At 47.2% G+C, this 17,104-nt stretch overlaps 7 protein-coding genes across 7 annotated transcripts; 3 read left to right on the top strand and 4 right to left on the bottom strand.

Annotated features, from left to right (window-relative positions):
• Positions 1-462: 462 nt before the first annotated feature.
• On the top strand, positions 463-1,888 carry PGRI_037180 (lipase ROG1 family protein; the record flags this gene model as incomplete). Its single annotated transcript, XM_040791431.1, has 2 exons — positions 463-530; positions 598-1,888. The coding sequence occupies 2 exons, from the start codon at positions 463-465 to the stop codon at positions 1,886-1,888; spliced, it is 1,359 nt and encodes a 452-aa protein (XP_040645508.1).
• Positions 1,889-2,013: 125 nt separating this feature from the next.
• Positions 2,014-2,860, bottom strand: PGRI_037170 (Translation elongation/initiation factor/Ribosomal, beta-barrel; the record flags this gene model as incomplete). Its single annotated transcript, XM_040791430.1, has 2 exons — positions 2,014-2,805; positions 2,858-2,860. The coding sequence occupies 2 exons, from the start codon at positions 2,858-2,860 to the stop codon at positions 2,014-2,016; spliced, it is 795 nt and encodes a 264-aa protein (XP_040645507.1).
• Positions 2,861-4,159: 1,299 nt separating this feature from the next.
• On the bottom strand, positions 4,160-5,509 carry PGRI_037160 (phosphatidyl synthase; the record flags this gene model as incomplete). Its single annotated transcript, XM_040791429.1, has 2 exons — positions 4,160-5,102; positions 5,220-5,509. The coding sequence occupies 2 exons, from the start codon at positions 5,507-5,509 to the stop codon at positions 4,160-4,162; spliced, it is 1,233 nt and encodes a 410-aa protein (XP_040645506.1).
• Positions 5,510-6,832: 1,323 nt separating this feature from the next.
• On the bottom strand, positions 6,833-8,489 carry PGRI_037150 (uncharacterized protein; the record flags this gene model as incomplete). The annotated part of the gene is made up of 2 exons (XM_040791428.1): positions 6,833-7,815; positions 7,868-8,489. 2 exons carry the CDS (start codon positions 8,487-8,489, stop codon positions 6,833-6,835), a joined length of 1,605 nt encoding a protein of 534 aa, XP_040645505.1.
• Positions 8,490-8,884: 395 nt separating this feature from the next.
• Positions 8,885-10,822, bottom strand: PGRI_037140 (uncharacterized protein; the record flags this gene model as incomplete). The annotated part of the gene is made up of 1 exon (XM_040791427.1): positions 8,885-10,822. The coding sequence occupies one exon, from the start codon at positions 10,820-10,822 to the stop codon at positions 8,885-8,887; it is 1,938 nt and encodes a 645-aa protein (XP_040645504.1).
• Positions 10,823-14,276: 3,454 nt separating this feature from the next.
• Positions 14,277-15,877, top strand: PGRI_037130 (uncharacterized protein; the record flags this gene model as incomplete). The annotated part of the gene is made up of 2 exons (XM_040791426.1): positions 14,277-14,453; positions 14,507-15,877. 2 exons carry the CDS (start codon positions 14,277-14,279, stop codon positions 15,875-15,877), a joined length of 1,548 nt encoding a protein of 515 aa, XP_040645503.1.
• Positions 15,878-16,153: 276 nt separating this feature from the next.
• On the top strand, positions 16,154-17,103 carry PGRI_037120 (H(+)-transporting V0 sector ATPase subunit c; the record flags this gene model as incomplete). Its single annotated transcript, XM_040791425.1, has 6 exons — positions 16,154-16,170; positions 16,294-16,306; positions 16,434-16,563; positions 16,658-16,814; positions 16,878-16,981; positions 17,045-17,103. The coding sequence occupies 6 exons, from the start codon at positions 16,154-16,156 to the stop codon at positions 17,101-17,103; spliced, it is 480 nt and encodes a 159-aa protein (XP_040645502.1).
• Position 17,104: the final 1 nt, after the last annotated feature.

Below are 17,104 nucleotides of genomic sequence, written 5' to 3'. Positions count from 1 at the left end.
TGCGCTAACCCAAACAAGTTAACTGGCGCCTAAGGTAAAAAGCAGATTTGAAGGGATAAAGAGATCAGATTGATATCACTGGAGGACAACATTGGAAGCTGTTCAGCGAATTGATAAGTCAAGGATGCAAAGAAGACAAACACATGCCTAATATTATAGGCAGAAATCCAATCTGTGATGAACTGTTCATCTGATGTTATTTTCTACCAATTTGTGCGTCTGATGTTAAAGAGCATATCTTGCTTTTCACTGTGATTTTATACTCCACAATCTCCTACAACAATGTACACATACACATCTACGTTGTCCGGGAATTCGCCTGGCACGGAGATCGCCTTATCGCCGATAGCTCCAGGCTGACGCAGATGGGCGGCCTTCGGATGAACAGACATCCGCAGGTTAAAATATTACTTAGGTAGATCCTTTTCTTATTTTCTCCTGAAATCAGTTTAATTCTCAAGGATGGAATCAACAAGCGAAACAACACTAGATACCTCTAAAGCCGACCACCTCTGTGTTTTGGTTCACGGGTATGCCGCTTTCCCCTTGCAAATGACGTATTGATAAGCCCGCTAATGCGACGAATATTCTCAATAGACTTTGGGGAAATCCTTCACACCTCGATTATATCGCATCCGCACTGAGAGATAGATATGGTAGCAACGTCTACATTTTCTGTCCGAAAGCAAACAGCGGCAACTATACCTATGATGGAATCGAGTTGGGCGGAGAACGATTAGTGCACGAGGTAGAGGAGACGCTTGAATCTCTAGCCGAGAAGGGACAAAAGATCAAAAAGATCAGTGTGATTGGATACTCGCTTGGTGGTCTGCTCGCGCGCTACGCGATCGGCTTGCTCAATGCGCGTGGCTGGCTGGATAAGCTAGAACCCATGAACTTCACGACCTTTGCCACGCCACATGTTGGAGTGAGAGCCCCGCTGAAAGGGTACAAGGATCAGGTTTTCAATGTTCTAGGGCCGAAGACAATTTCGGCATCTGGCCGCCAAATGTGGTTGGTCGATTCCTTCCGAGATACTGGGCGGCCACTGCTCGGTGTTATGGCTGATCCAGGGAGTATTTTCATAACGGGTCTGAAGAAGTTCCGGCGGCGGAGTGTTTATGCGAATATCGTCAATGACCGCTCAGTTCTCTACTATACATCCGGTCTCTCTAAAGTGGACCCATTCCGGGATCTGGAAGCCGTGAATATCAACTATGTCAAGGGTTATGAAGACGTCATTATCGATCCCGACCTTCATGTGCTTCCTCCGGTGGAAAGAAAATCTGAGTCTACAGCAGCGCGATTCTGGAAGAAATTGAAATCAGTGACCATTTGGATACCTCTGTCGGTCCTGCTCGTTGTTCTCGTGCCTCTGGCTTCTACACTCTTCTTGATAAACGCCGGGATCCAAACATGTCGCAGCTCAAGGCGCATTCGTATGCATGAAGTTGGGGAAAATGGCGAGCGTTTCGGAAGATACAGAGTACCAGTTTTGATCCAAGAGGCTCAGCATGCCATGGAGCAGGCGTTTGAGAACGTCAGCGCTATACAAGAACCAGCCTATTTGTCCAACAGCGATACCGACGTGTCCGACGCGGCGCATGAGAAGTCTGCGCAAAATGGGACGGATGCTGAATCGATGCATGCATCGGCTAGATTTTCATCAACGACGGAGGTTTCGACACATTCTCCTAAGCTTGCATTGAGTGATGAACAATTTGGCATAATCGATTCCCTCAACGCTGTGGGAATTCGGAAATATCCTGTCCACATACAGAAGCACCTCCATAGCCACGCAGCTATCATCGTCCGGGCCGAGAAAGATGGGTTCCGAGAGGGCAAGATCGTGATGAAGCATTGGCTGGACAATGAGTTCACATTATGATTTTGTGATTAAACATAGAACCTTTCTCCAGCGTTAGAGCATGTATTTATAATTTCAACATCTCCCCAACTAATTTCCGAAAATTATTTCATATGAGCCATAATGGCAAGCAAATTCAAAGCTACCTATGCCTCAATTCCCGGGGAAACATCATAAGCCACCCGACTAATTCCCTTCTGACGACTGATCTTGCGGATAATGATCGACCCAACCAAACTCGTCTTCGCAACATGAGTACCACCACAGGGATTGTGATCGAGCCCACCTATGCTCGCAATCCGGGTACGACCATCATGAGAACGACCCTCTTCAGCACCCTCCCCATCCCCAACCTGTGTAGCACCCTGAAGCCAAGAAATGAGAATCGGCAGATCTAACCGTACAAGCTCATCGACCTTCTCCTGGATAATCGGCTTGTGCTCATTATAGAGCAACCCCTCATACTCCATAGAAGCCTCCCTGGGGAAATGATTCGCCTTGACCTTTTTCTTATCCGGCATCAGAAGCTGCATGGCCAGCCCAACGATGTGACCAGCTGTATGAAGCCGGGAATGATAGTTGCGTTTTGAGTCATCGACCTTCTGCACGACAGGCTGGCCCGCAACGAAGGAAGAGGCGGCGTGTAGGAATTTTCCAAAATGCAGGAACCGTCCATCGGGCGTCTTGCGTACCAGTGAGACTTCAAACGTGGGATCTTGGTCTACTGGTCCAATCGCGCCGGTGTCGCTGGGCTGTCCGCCTCCTTGTGCGTAGAAGATAGTCCGGTGCATGGTGATTGCATTATATTCTGCCGGTACGCTTTTGGCCAAGCTCTTTTCTTCTTCAGAGAGTGATGGTATTGGCTGGGAGGATAGAACCTCCGTGGTCAATGTCCGTAGTGTGGCATCATTGAGGTACACTGCCTCTGTTCTGGGGACCTAGTTGGCGCATGAGTGATGGTATATGGGGTTAATTACTGAGAGTTCGTACCATTATTGTTACCTGGCGGTGCTTTCTCACTATGGGATTTCCTGGATATACTGCTCAGTGAGAGATTATTGTATGAGAGAACTTTCCCGTATGGTGGGTCATGTCAACCACAGGGCGGGGAGCCTCAATATTCAGGCTTCTAATGCCTTTGTGAAGCCTAGTAAACTAATCAGTTAACTAATAACTAACTAGCTAGTCATTAATAAAAAGGAATCATTAAAAACACTCGAAAAACACATAAGGCTGCAAAAGCAGTTAGAACTAGCCTAGATTTTGAGTTATACTAGGTAATCTATCGTATTGACAACCTTGGAAGTGCTGTTGCGTGACAAGCCCAGCGAATGTTCATGCTGGACGAAGTACTTTTCCATATGCATGAAATGACATAGCAGAAATTATAATCTAGTAGTAGATCAGCTTTCAGAGGCCAAGGTAAGGTATTCAATAATGTACGCTCGACAAATCGCATTTTAGGGCTACTAGTTTGATCTGCTTATACGAGCTGGGGATTTTGATCGATCGTCGACGTGGATTCCTATTTCCGTTGCTATGTTCGCACTGCTTGTGGTCTTCGGAAGAGGTGGAGTTATTCTCGGACCGATATCCAGGAAGAAGTGCGGATTACCAAGTTTACTGGGGGAACAGCCGCAGCCTAGGACAGGGCATACATTCTAGTATCTTTACCGAACAGCTCTCAGTATATAGAGATTACCATTACTCGCTGTTCTGGCTGTATTTTCTTAGCAACGCCGTTCTTATTGAGGTATATCTATCTAGGCCTTTTCTCATATGCAAAATGGACCAGGGCCGGATATGATCCTAGGAGTGTGAGTCTCACTAGGGACATAATAAGTGGGGTCTAGAGTAGGTATGATCAATGTTAGGACAAATTTGAGAACCCGGGTAATAAGAGCGGGCAAGAATATGCAGACACTGTTTGAACAGAGAGGCACGATGTCGAACGATGAAATGTACCAGTTGAGAAAATGACGAAACTGCATTTTAATAATGCATTCTACGCTACAAGTAGCCGAATATTATAGTCATTTTTAATTTCGAATGTTTATCATTGATCATTGTGTAATTCATTCAAAGGCGCCGGTGGTGCTGGAATATATCTAACCTATATGGAACTGTATGTGTAAAAACACCTGTGCTATGAAACGGGACAAATGGCAGAAGTTCAAGAGAACTGGGAATCATATCAAACAGGTCGTGAGGAAAACGTAGTAATGGACTAGATTGGACGTGAGATCGGTTGAGGAAACGAAGCCATGAGCGAAAGATCACACAAAAACCAGCTCATTTGGAAACTTCCTGGGAGTCAAAGTCGAGCTCGGAAACAGTTGTGCCCTTGGAAGTCTTTCGGTGCTCGCGCTCAATGGCAAATTTGACAGCGTCAAAAACATTGTCGCATATCTTCCTAGGTGGGTACCGCGGGACATCACCATCCTGGTAGACTCCAGTCTTAACCAGAATCGAGAACCAATCATTTTTCGTGGTGTTGTTGAATTCATTTGTACCGCGGATGTCAGACTCGGGAGTATCACCAATGAAGTACACCGTAGACGGAGGTTTGTCAATGCCACACGAGTCCTTTCGCCACTCCTGCAAAAGCCGGGTGGCAAATGCATATGTTCCGATTTGCGGTTTACCGAAAGCGACGGTGTTCAGGTCTTTGCCTGTGATAGCCGTGTATACGGCCTCAAGGGAAGCACGCAGCGCTCCCATTCCAAGACGTGAGTGTTCATGCGATGTTGACCAAACCACATCAGTGTGCGAGAAGAAAACCGGTGGGCCTTCGGTAAAGGTCTCCGACCGTGTATTTAACCAGCCGTCTTTGGTCATGAGGCAGTCTAGAATGATTTGCTGATCACCGGCCCAGTCGCGACTATCTGCGAAGACGAAAATCGCTTCGATGCGGACCTTATCTAGGTCGAGCAGTCGGGAATTATCATGTTCCTCATCTGTCAACGTTCGGAACGGAGTAGTATCGTGTCTCGTCTTGATGATATCTCCGGGTGTGATAACATCCTTGAATCCGTATCCCTCAGCCACAACGCGGCATTTCTCACCCTCGCCACCAACCACCAAGACGGTGTGGTATCGCTCTGCCATATCGCGCATGGGTGTGTGACCACAGATGAACTGGCCAGGGTCAACTTCTAGGTCGAGTTGTCTGCTGAGATCGAGGCATCGCTCTTTCTCTGTCTTCCCCCCGCCGTTGGTCAAGAAGATATAAGGACTAGGATATTGCAGTTAGATTCAAATTCTTCCTTTATTTTGACAATTTTTACCCCTCAACCTGGTGTGAGGGGTACTATGGAGTTATGAAAGTAGAATAACATAGGTAAAAACTTACACTTTGACTCCGTAGGGATTTTCACCGTTGATATACTTCATGGCATCAATGGCCGCAGGAATGGGCTCGCCGCCCTTAATGAGAACGCCATCAATATCAAAGGCTAGTGCAAAATCATCACTAGTGACCGTAGGAGGATTTGGCATAGGTGTATTAATTGGTGAGGTATCTGTTGATGAGACTTCGTGCTTGGCCATATCGGATTCAAATATATGGTCAGAAGTTGAAGGCACGAAATCCTTAGGGACAATGAGATTGGGGCCATAAATATCGGCCCGAGCGGTGTCCATGTCGAGTCGGACACTTTGAAGTCCGAATCTATTTGCCATGAAGGGTGTGGGGCGTGCGGGTACAATGACGGTGATCGCTGCCTTGAGGCGTATAATTACTTCTTTATCAACCACTCATAAACCGAGAAGCGCTTTTGATTGCTATGTGCAGGCGCTTGAAGTGCGGGTCAAACTAGATAACAGTCGCGGAAAAAGGAATCGGAATGGGGAAACTTGGAAACCAAGGGCCATTAATATATCTGGCCCAAAGTGGGTTTTGCATCATCGACCCTCTTTAACCCCAATAATGGGGTTCCACACCTTCAGGCTCAGACCTCGTCATGCCAGCCCCGGGTTAAAATGACTGGAATCGCAGGGGATCATCCACAGCGGCACATCCTTGGCGCATATAAACCGGCGCATGGGGACGATGACGTTTTGATAAGAAACGAAGTTTGCCCAGGTAAATTTAGAAGTTTTGGGGGGTAGTGTATGCTGTATTAGAGGATTTCAGAGTTCGAAAACACAGGATTTGACAAAATTTGACATTGGAACGGCTTTCTTTTTCCTTTGAATATCTGTGTTGTACAACATATACGAAGAAGTCGGAGGTATCGAAGACTATCGGAAAACCAGTGACGTCATAACCATAGATCTTATTCTCAGGAACAAAAATCAAAAATTCAGATGCCCTATATTCTATAAAGTAAGATAGTAAAATATATTTTAAATTCTGAATGATATTTAGGAAGAAGAACAGAGCATAGACTGGCGATGCTATATAATCTCGAGCCACCATGCAGCATTTGGGCAAGCCATAAACAAATGCCCTAGTTTGAATAAAGCCATTGTCTTTAAAAATATAGAAGTACAATATAGACGCAGAAGCCCTAGTCTATTTTGGATACTCGATGGTCATTTTTATGTCCTAAACTCGGGAACTCCTAATATGCGGAATACCTGCCAGGCTTGGTCAGAGCATCACTTTGCATGCATATGGTGAGCCCCGCTAAAGACTTCACCAGATTACAATATCCTGAGGACTGCAAGATTGTGAGTCTCTCTAAGCGATGGATTCAGCCCTTTATCAAGGGATGGAAGTCAGTCAGGGTAGATTCTAGGCCTGGCGTTACACGCGGCTGTCCGTGAAAGCCCCGTGTGCTGAATCTTGCAGCAGGTTCCTTGTATGGAAAATGAAGCTAAATTATTAAGTTTTAGCGTGGGCCTGAGACAGAAACCTATACATGGAATATGCTGGAATTTGATATGAATATTTGAAAAAGACATATCACAATAAAATAACAAGTGATGCATCGAACCTGGTAGTCCTATTAAATAAACCCCTCAAGCCGAGGCGTCAGATCCAGGCTCCTCCGCAAGATCATCCATAAGCATATCAAGGTCAAATTCATCATCAACATCGGCCCAGTCATCAAAGAACACGTCCTCCTCCCCCTCGTTTTCCTCCCAAGGAGTTAGCAGTGGTTTTTTCGGGTGGTAGGACATCCGGTGGTAAAAGGGCAGGCATTCGCAAGCACACACGTTGTATCTGGGCAGTTCAGGCGGGTAAGGAACGGAGATCATGGACATCTCCACATTCAGCTCTGCGAACTTGCTTTTCCAGGTGTTACCCTCCTGACATATCTCGGTGGCGGAGGGGTTGACCTTGTCTTTATTGATTGATGGAAGCTGTTCCATATTTTCCGGTACCTCGCAGGTAAAGCGACGCAGCTTTGCGAGTTTTTTATCTTTCACCATCTCATAGATAGCCGAGGGAAGCCATGCCTTCACTTCATCGTATCGTATCGTGAGACTCTCGAGATTTGGCGGCAAAGTATCATCAAGGGGATCCAGTTCCATGCATTCCCTCCCTGTAAGTGTGGCGAGAGTTGTTGTGAGATGCTTGAGGGAAACTAGTTCACCGAAATCTGCCTCCTCATCACCGCCCCAGTAAAGATCGTAATCCATGTATTCCAGGGTATCTTCGTGTGCGAGCGTGGAGTGAACATAACATAAGGGTTCTTCCCCGAGGTCTACCAAATGCGACCTAGGGCCTCTGAAGGTAAACCGCTTCAAGGCTTCTGGATAATCGAGTACTGTTTCGAGATCCCCTGGGTTTATGATGCAGTTCAAAAGGGTAAGTTCCTCCAGAGGTGACGATGTGGTTTTTGGTGGAATGTCAGGCTTGGTAAACTGGAAAGTAGCACCAGTAATACAGAGTTTTCGTAAACCTGGATGACGGAATAGCGTCTCATTGAAAAGGGGCAGACATGTGCCGTCCATCTTGGCATTGTTCTCGTCATGATTATAGTCGCTTCCGATATGACCTGATAACATTAAACTTTCGATTCAGGAGACAGAGCCAGTTATAAGACTCACAAACACGGAGAGCGGGCAGACCCGGCGGGTTTGCAAGGGAGGCGTGCAAGAACAAGGTTCCAACCACGCGGCCTCGTAAGTGAGCTAGCTCGTCATCCGGAGGACTAAACGATGATTCTCCTAAAGGCCCAAATCCCAACTCTCGGTACTCTTTAACGGTGGCTGATCCAGTGGCAATCTTTCCCAGCCATTGCAACATAGCCTCATCCCTAGCAACTTTACTGCGCCACCTAGTAGAATCAAAGGGTCTGGGATTTTTTCTCAAACTCAGCTTCTCCAAATTCGGTAAAAGTACAGCCGTTTTGTAGAATTGGAAATGACGATGGGACCAGAATTCTTGCCCAGCATCCTGCTTGTGTCGAATCTCACGGATGAGCGGTGCTAGATCTGGGCGCTGCTCTATCGTGAGAGCAAGACGAGCACCGCTTTCTGGATTGGACAGGCGGACAGAGGTGTAGAGTTGAGGGTTAATTCTTTCATAAAGCGTGACACATGATTGAGCAAGTCGACTCAGATGTTGGGCAGATTCTTCATCGCGTAGGTATTCAATGATGATATCCCACAGCTCTAAAGGAAATACCGGCAGTATTGTGGATCTCTCGGCAAACGTATTTGGAGCCATAATAGCAATGAAGTCCGAACACTTGGAAGATTGGAATGTAAAAAGATGCCCACTAGGGTGACCCCAGGTTCTTATCTCAGCCCCACCAATAGTAGACACGTCCACGTGGGCTACATTTGACGCGTTTTCGCGCTTCCTACTTTTTCTTTTTCTTTTTTTTTTTCGAACTGCTTTTTGAGATCTAAAGAGATACATCAGAATTGATGGAATCTAAGGAAGTTATTGCATATGCAATATGAGGAAACCAAGCCGATCTTCCAAATGCAGGTTATATACAGATGTTCTCAATACAAAATTCAAGCTCTCCACCCATATCAAAGAACATAATATTTATACAAAAGCAAATTCCCATGACAAAAAATCCCAGTACAAACCCACCAAAGAAAATAAGTCTATTAATCAACACGAAGGATCAGATCGTCGCCCCTCCTGGATGGCGTCAAGTTCCGACTAGTTGGCGAAACCCGATTCAACACAACCTTCTTCTTCGGACTATCAGGATAATGCACATCACCGGGATACATATCTGAAGGATATGGTAATTCCCCTGACGGTTCTCGGGACTTCGGTGGCACTATGGCGCGTCCACGCTCCAGCCATAAGTCATCTGGACAGTATGGCGCGATGACTTCGCTGGGCGGCCGTGGACTGTTGCGGATCTGGACACGCTTGATGTCATTCCCCCGGACAATTCGCGGCCTGGATACTATCTCAGAGCCTGAGGGTAGGGCTGTTGTTGATAGAGCGCAAGGTTGAGCTGCCTGTCGTCCTGGAGACAGGCTGCGGTTATGGGGCTGAGTCTGGGTGGTGTTGACAGGGGCAGCGAGCAAGGTGTTCGGGTTCGAAGAGGAAGAGGAGGAGTGGGCAGTTTGTGAGGTTTCAAATAATTCGTTAGGTGTAGCGCTGCTGTTTGATGAGGAGGTTCTGAAGGCTGGGTTGGGATTGAATGGCGGTGCTAAGGTACTTGGGACTCCAGATCTTCGTTTGAATTTGCCTGCTCGGAATCCCTCCTTGAACGCACGTGGATTGGATGGCAGTCCTGCAAGTTTTGGTTTGGCTCCCAGTCTTGGAGAGTTGTTTTGTATCATTCCTGCCGCCGCGGCCGCCGCCGCTGCTTGTTGACTTTCGTCTTCTTCGAAGAGAGTCTCTCCACTAGGTGGGCGGTGACTCCACTTCAGTGGCTTTGGATATAATCCAGCTGCAGGATCTGGTAGTAGACGTGCTACACTGTGCTGTGAAGATTGTGTCCGAGGCGAAGTTTCCCAGTCCGAGTCGGAGCTAATGGCAAACCCTATTCGTTCTTGGACTCTTCGGTCTTTGCTCTGACCCGAATAATATACCGTAGCGGATTGAGGCGTGTGTAATGATGGTGGTTGAATGGTGGCTATTGAATGGAGAGCACCTGGCCGCTGTAACATTGCCTGGCGGTCCGTTGGGATATATGAAGACCCTATACCTAAACCATCTGTTGGGAGTGGTGGCATCGGCTTTGAAAAGTCAGAAGGCTCAGACATGGCACCTCCGATCTCGAAATTGTGTGGAGGTTCCTGTTCCCGGTGCTTTCGTCGCCATCTCTTGCAGCAGAAGAACACAGCAACGCCGATGATGAAAGATCCTGCCACCCCCGACGCTACTGATATTCCAATGACCGCCGCTGGAGTGATAGTATGATCATCTTTCTTATTCGTACCTTCAGAGGAGCCACTGGGAGTTTCTCCAGTAGACATTTCTCCAGTAGGAGATGCTGATTCCACTGGAGACTCTGAAGATGAAGAACCATCATAGAATGTGATCTCTGATGTTTTACTGGAAGTAGTTGTCGTCGGCGCCAATGCTGATGTTGCTGTAGATGTTGTCATGGAGGCCTCCGAAGTGTGTTCAGTTGCTAAAGTAGAGCTAGTTGGTATTTCTTTTGTAGTTGTCTTTTCATCACTCGTTTTCGTTGTGCTCGTATCAGAAAATATCGTTGCGGTAATAGTCTGGTGTGTTTTCGGAAGCGCCTCAGATACCGAGTCGCATAGGTGATAGGCCTTTGACTTTGCGGAGACCGTCTGTGAGCATAAAGACAGAACACAGCTCAAAGCCCTTTCTCCCAATGTCAAGCCACTAGCTGTCTGGGTGCGGCAAAGACATTTGATATTGGATGGTGACTTGCATTCCATAGGTGTGTATTCGGACTTGATGAAGCTATCAACGCAGTCCTTAGCACAGTCTGGGACCATGTCATACAGAGCTGCGTTCGAGGTATCATCGGAGGTATCTTCGGCGGCAGAGCAGAGTGCGAGTAAGAGGAGGATCGCGCTGAGTATCCTGTGGATAGGAAGGAGGACCATGCTGCGGTAGCCCTATAAACGTTCACTATAAGCGAAGACCTGCCGTATACGCTTCTCCCATCGACTGACCTTGTATATTCTTGCATGGGAGTGATTACCCGCGAAAGCTTGTACATATGATTACCATAGTTGGTATAAGGGTCTGCGGAATGAACAGAAAATGGTGCGAAAGTATCAAAAAACAAGGATACAACGCCGGAAGGAAGAAGTAAATGCCAAACAAACTACCAAAAGATGGGCTCCAGCCTAGTTAAACACGAAGCCTGGGCGCGACGCTATTCAAGGCGCGAGCCAAAAGTGACCATGACACGCATCGACTGTTGGTGCCAAGAATATGCATTTCGACATCATTCTGAAACGTGTTGCTCGAGGCTATGTATGTATAAGCGCTAGAGTGAAACTGCATGATATTTAAAATAGCAAGGTCCACTCACCAGAGACGAATCACTGCAGTGGTAAAGCGCCCTGTTAGGAAGGGTTCTAGTAAGCGGCCCCGATACGCGCCGAGCCATCGAAAGCGCTTAGGCTGCATAACAAGTTGGAGATAGCGCCGAGCTAAGTTTCAGATCTCACGAACTTAGTGGATGAGTGACTGTGGCTTGTTTCGAAATATTTAACTCTGTATTGTGATTGGTTTCGCTGTAGTTGCGGGTTACCTGTCTGATGATGATTTAGCTGAGAGTTCAAGTTGCTGGAATACTTCAACTCGCTCAGAGATTGGGAAGTTCGAGGATCCAAGTGTTCAAAGTTACATTCTTCCTTGCATATTATCTGTTTCATTTGTTTTCGGGAGTTGCTGATGGGCCTGGTATGTCCTTGGAACACTGTCATTGTTGTACGACACCTAGGCAGTCGACGAGGTAGTTGCACCCGCCTCATGCAACGCTGTGCACCAATCACTTGAATTATTTAATTGTAGACGTGGCTGAGGTACACTGGCCTCATTATTTTATCAAAAGCCTTCCAAGGTTGTTTGATTTCCTCTTTCGTCGGCTAATCTACCTATATGGAGGACTCCGTACCCAGGAACCAACCTACGGAGATCTATATTTCCCTACAAGGAACGCGGTGGCTTAGAGTAAAATCCCATTTCCATGAATCATAGAAGACTAGCCAACGGCGAGCATTGGAAAACAACAAAGCCCCAGAGTCAGACCGTATGAGCTGGTATCATTCATAAACGAAAAAGCAAAAAACCCGCAGAATGGAGCAAGACAAAGGAAAAGCAAAATAAAACACAACCGCGCGACCACACAAAAGATTAGGGAATTATGGACATCGTGTCGAACTCATGTTGGACCCGATGCCAAGTGGTGGTGGCTGCATTAGGCTAGTCTCAACCGGACCTCCACGGAATCACGCTGGCACTAACGTTGAGGATATCGAATCGCACCGACCCTTACTCGAAACGTAAGACAAGAGTAAGGACTGATGTGAACATGGTCGCAGTGCGTCACTTTCCAAGGGATGTTAGTCTTGGAAACCGGTGGTTGCGAGGGGGGTGGAGGTGGGTATCTCTAGTATTTGAAGATAATGTAGCTGTGATATGGTCAGTAGCTGTCGCAAAAAAAGGAGAATTGTCAAGTAAACACATACATGGCGTGGATGACACCTGGAATCCATCCCAGAATGGTCAATAAGATGTTGATCAGGAAATCAGCACCACATCCGCGCTCCAGGAAAACACCCAGAGGAGGCAGGATGATGGCAAAGATGATCTTGCAGATGTCACTGTTGACAATGTTAGCATACTGAACATAGTCTGGTAGGCGGTCGACCTGGCGACCTGGCGACTCGGCGACAGGGTTGAGGGTGAGGGTAAGAGTGACGGGTAACGGGGAGCAGATAATGAAGTGATCGGTGACAGGGTTAATAGACAGAGCGGAATACTTACGAAGCGGTGAAAGGCATTGTGGGCAGATTTGATTGTTAGAAAATGTGAACGATGGAAGATGGGAGAGTGGAAAGAGCGAAGTCTTAAAAGGGGACCTGCCGTGAGCTTTCGGTCATTACATCATAGGCTGCCGCCTGTGGCTAAGAAAAAAAAAACCTCCCCAATTTTAACAAATCAAGGCACAAATGTGGCTTAGATTTAGTTTTTTATTTTTCTTTACAATGCTATTTTAATTTTAACCTGGTAATCAACTACTTCATTTGTCCAATTGCAGACTTGTCTAAGGTTGTCGAGATAGTGATATTCTGTATTGCGACTTCTTAAGGTTCTCTCACCTATCCTGTTCATTCTTTTGCTTGCTGCCTGGAGCTTGGCGCTGGGAATTAGCCTGCATTTTTGATTTTTTTTTTTTTCCTTCTGTTTTCTATATTTAATGTACTGAGTATGCTGTACAGTATTTATTACATGTACATAGTACATATTTATGCGCCCATACTGCAGCCTAAGTCTCATGACGGTGACGATCTCTACAAATACCGTCACATCTTAACTTTGACGGGGATCTTTACTGGTTAAGTCTGCCACTTATTGTACGGTGGCGCTAAAAAGACAGCGCCAGCCCTATGGCCCTTGCCCCCACCCGCCAAGGCGCCTGGTATCAGCATGTGGTTGATCTTTGTGACTTCACTGGAATAGAAAGGTACATGGATGGCTGGGGACCATTAATGATCAAAGAGATAAGCATCGAGGCAACTGGGAGACTACAGGTGAATTTTATACCAAATTTGGAGGAAATTTGCGACATATATTGTAGCCAACAGACTGAAAGTCGGGTTTACACATCATTTTCCAGCCGAAATTGAGATCGTGTAAGGAAGTTCCACTGCGGGACGTCTAGATTTAGCAACAACGCAAACTAAATTTGTTGCTAGGCTCCCCAATATCATTGTTCAAATACCAACCTCATTGGCTATTGACGGCTCGTTGGATCCACTAGTTGATGTGCTCTGTATTCAGCCTTCCCTGAGTCGGTACTCCATATGGAGTATGAACGGTTCCCTAGTTTCTGCAAGGCATACGCCCTGTAGACTTAGTGTACGGCTGCTTTTGTATTGTCGATAGCAATGTCTACATGTTCTTCTAAACCCCTAGACCAGTCATCCAAATTCCCCCATTTTTGGCTTCTCTAGCGTCTTGTAAGCGGCAAACACCTTGCCCTTTCGAGCGTCGGAATCATCGTGGTTGAATGGAACATCTATCGCTAGGGCTCCAATACCGTACAGACGACCAGGGATGGTACACAGGTCTTCCGCGGAGGGTTAGCCTGCTATTTTGCCGAATTGCACTTTTCTACACTTCCTCGGTCTTTATCAATAACAAATGTAATTCAACCTCGAACAAATCAATTTGAAGCTCATGTCAAGTATGTCGCATTACAGCACTATATTGACAGTGATCTCTATACGGCGGTGAAAACAGATGTTCCGCTCCGCGACCCACTATCCTCCGCAATGACTTCCGCGTTTTCCTAATTGGACCAGCTTTAACATTGACATCTCAATGTCAGTGAGCCTCAAACAGATGAGGGTGGCCCTCAATTCCGGACGCCAGCAGCTTCTGAGCTCTTGCAGAACCCCTGGAAGCCTCAGCCGTGCTAGATGGTACGCGACACAGAACCTGGCCAAGGGTGGGCGGCCTTTTGCATACACATGGCTCACAAAGACAGCAGAAGAGACAGTGAGCAAGATCAATCTGTCTGAACTCTCAATATTTAAGCTAAATGATACAAGACACCAGATGATATTTTGTCCAGGCTTCCTCCAGCGCCTTTGGGCCCAGCTGCAGCCGCTTCTGTCCCTCTCCTTCTCGTTACCCCAAGCTTCGCCCACTGGCTTGATTCTTCTAGCCCTTTCTTCTCGCAATTCCTCAGTCGCCTTTACGGAAACTCACCGGGGAGCGATACTCTCTATGCCGTTGCAGCCGTGGTTGATACACTCCCAAATACTACAGCCGAAAACACAAATTCAAGTGAGTCTGAAGGGCTGTCGCTTCTGGCAGTAGAGCAATCAGGTGTCCAGGTAAAGGCTGCACCACCCCGTCTCATTAGAAGCTCTGCCAGTGAGGAAACCAATCTCTTGTTTTCATTCCAAACCGAAGTGATTGGCCAAACCAGCAAGCAGCCTGCGCACGAGATTGGGTTGCGCCTAGCGAACACTATCTTTGTCAATGGGAGAGAAACAACAATCTTTGGTACACGCTGGGTTTGGGATAAAGCCTCAAACGTATATGCTTTGGACAATTCGATCAATCTCACAAGCTGCATGATTACGGCAACTTCCCAGGCTGTAGATACCGCATTGGAGTTGCCATTGCACCCAGTGACTGAACGACGACGAGTTATGACTAGCATGGGAAACATTTTACGACAACTAGCAAAATCGACGGATGCGACGTCGATGGACACTATACCTGCTTCGGCAGAGCTCGAGAAGGAACTTCCGCGTTATATCGCAGCACATAATATCATTGACCAGCGTGTATCCGTGTGGGCGCTTGTCGAGAAACCTGACTTGGAGGTGGCTAATTCGGGTTCATCTACCCATGAGCGCTTGATCCACTCTCTGCGCCAAGGTGGGAAACTGCACCGTGTCATGAGTGGCGGAGGTGGATGGGGAAAGAAGCAAGGCCTTCTTTCGCTGGATCCTGAAGTCTGCTTCTCGGGGACTGCCACTCAAGAAGATCTTGTCGCGTTGAGTCAGGTTTTCAATCCTGATACTACACAGTTGGACACGCTCCCTTCTATTGATAAGGGAATTACTGTAGATGATCTATCTCTTCTTTCACAGGTTGCTACGGCAGGTGATTATATCCAGTTCTTTGTGTCAGTGAAACCAACTGGGGCACAGGGAAAAGTTTCGAGCAATCACGACTCGCAGGAAGAGCCTGCCAGTTATCACTTTGGAATGGTAGCTGACTCCATGGAATTTGAGACGCATGAAACAGCTGAGGACAGCAATGTCATCATTTCTCTGCCTCGTACCTTTGGAGCATTGTCCGAGAAGGCGATTGCCTACTCGCAGCCCATTAAGGGAGAAACGGTGTCAGAGTCCTGCACGAAGCTGAACATTCCAGGATCTCGAGTTATATTCGAAACTGTATAAATAAAATGTTACATGTACAATATAATGCAATATAACTCTATCACAACCAAATCTCTACATATCACATACGGTGTAGTCATTACCTGTCCCGGTGGATATGCCAAGACACAACACGTGACCCAGAGAGGCCAGCATGTTTGCCGTCGACCTCCAAGCCTCTGGACTCTCCATCATCCCCGACCGCATCCAACTGAGCTTGCCAACCTCGGGTGTTTTTATTTATTTCCAAAGCTCAAACTAGATCACGAGAACCTCGTCTGGTCCTCTTTCATCAAAATGGCCACTGAACTTTGGTAAGTCGTCAGCCTGACCTCCAGCCCCTGGTTACTTGACAGCTTCCGATCGACACCTTGCTATCGAGCCCGTCATTCTTCCGAATTTATGGATCAGCCTTGTTAACATTTGTATCTTGACAGCCCCGTCTATGCGGTGAGTCTTGCTATATGCTAGATCCCAACAATCGAGCACCACTCGAGCCAATCGCGTGTCTCGGCCCCTCCGCGTCATCCACCTACTCACAATGCATCGGAATGATAACTAATCTTTCTTCCTTTAGCCCTTCTTTGGTGCGCTGGGCTGCACCTCCGCTATCGTTTTCACCTGCTTCGGTGCCGCATATGGAACTGCTAAGGCCGGTGTCGGAGTCTGCTCCATGGCCGTCCTCCGCCCTGACCTGATCGTTAAGAGTACGTCGATCTCAACAAGAGCTCTGCCGATCTGGCGATGAGATATTCTTAGCCTTGTCGTACAAGGAGAATAATTTACTGACCCGGTCTATAGACATTGTCCCCATTGTCATGGCGGGTATCATTGGTATCTACGGTCTTGTCGTGTCGGTCCTGGTCGCCAACGACTTGACCCAGAAGCTTCCTCTCTACACTGGTTTCATCCAGCTCGGTGCCGGTCTGTCCGTCGGTCTGGCTGGTTTGGCTGCGGGGTATGTTTGCGACACAGCGTGTTTTCCATTGTTCTAGAGCTTTGTTGTTAACTCGGATTGCAGTTTCGCTATTGGTATTGTTGGTGACGCAGGTGTTCGAGGAACGGCTCAACAGCCTAGACTGTATGTCGGAATGATTCTGATTCTCATTTTCGCTGAAGTCTTGGGTAAGTCGTGGTTCTCCATACCAATCTGTATAATCTCATCTAACCAATCGCCACGTCTCGCAGGTCTGTATGGGTTGATTGTTGCTCTTCTCATGAACTCCCGCGCGAAGGGAGTCTGCTAAA

The sequence above is a fragment of the Penicillium griseofulvum genome (assembly GCF_001561935.1).
Source record: "Penicillium griseofulvum strain PG3 chromosome Unknown contig_86, whole genome shotgun sequence".
Taxonomy (NCBI): domain Eukaryota; kingdom Fungi; phylum Ascomycota; class Eurotiomycetes; order Eurotiales; family Aspergillaceae; genus Penicillium; species Penicillium griseofulvum.
Note: the sequence above shows the minus strand (reverse complement) of the source record. Positions and strands in the feature narration are given on the sequence as shown.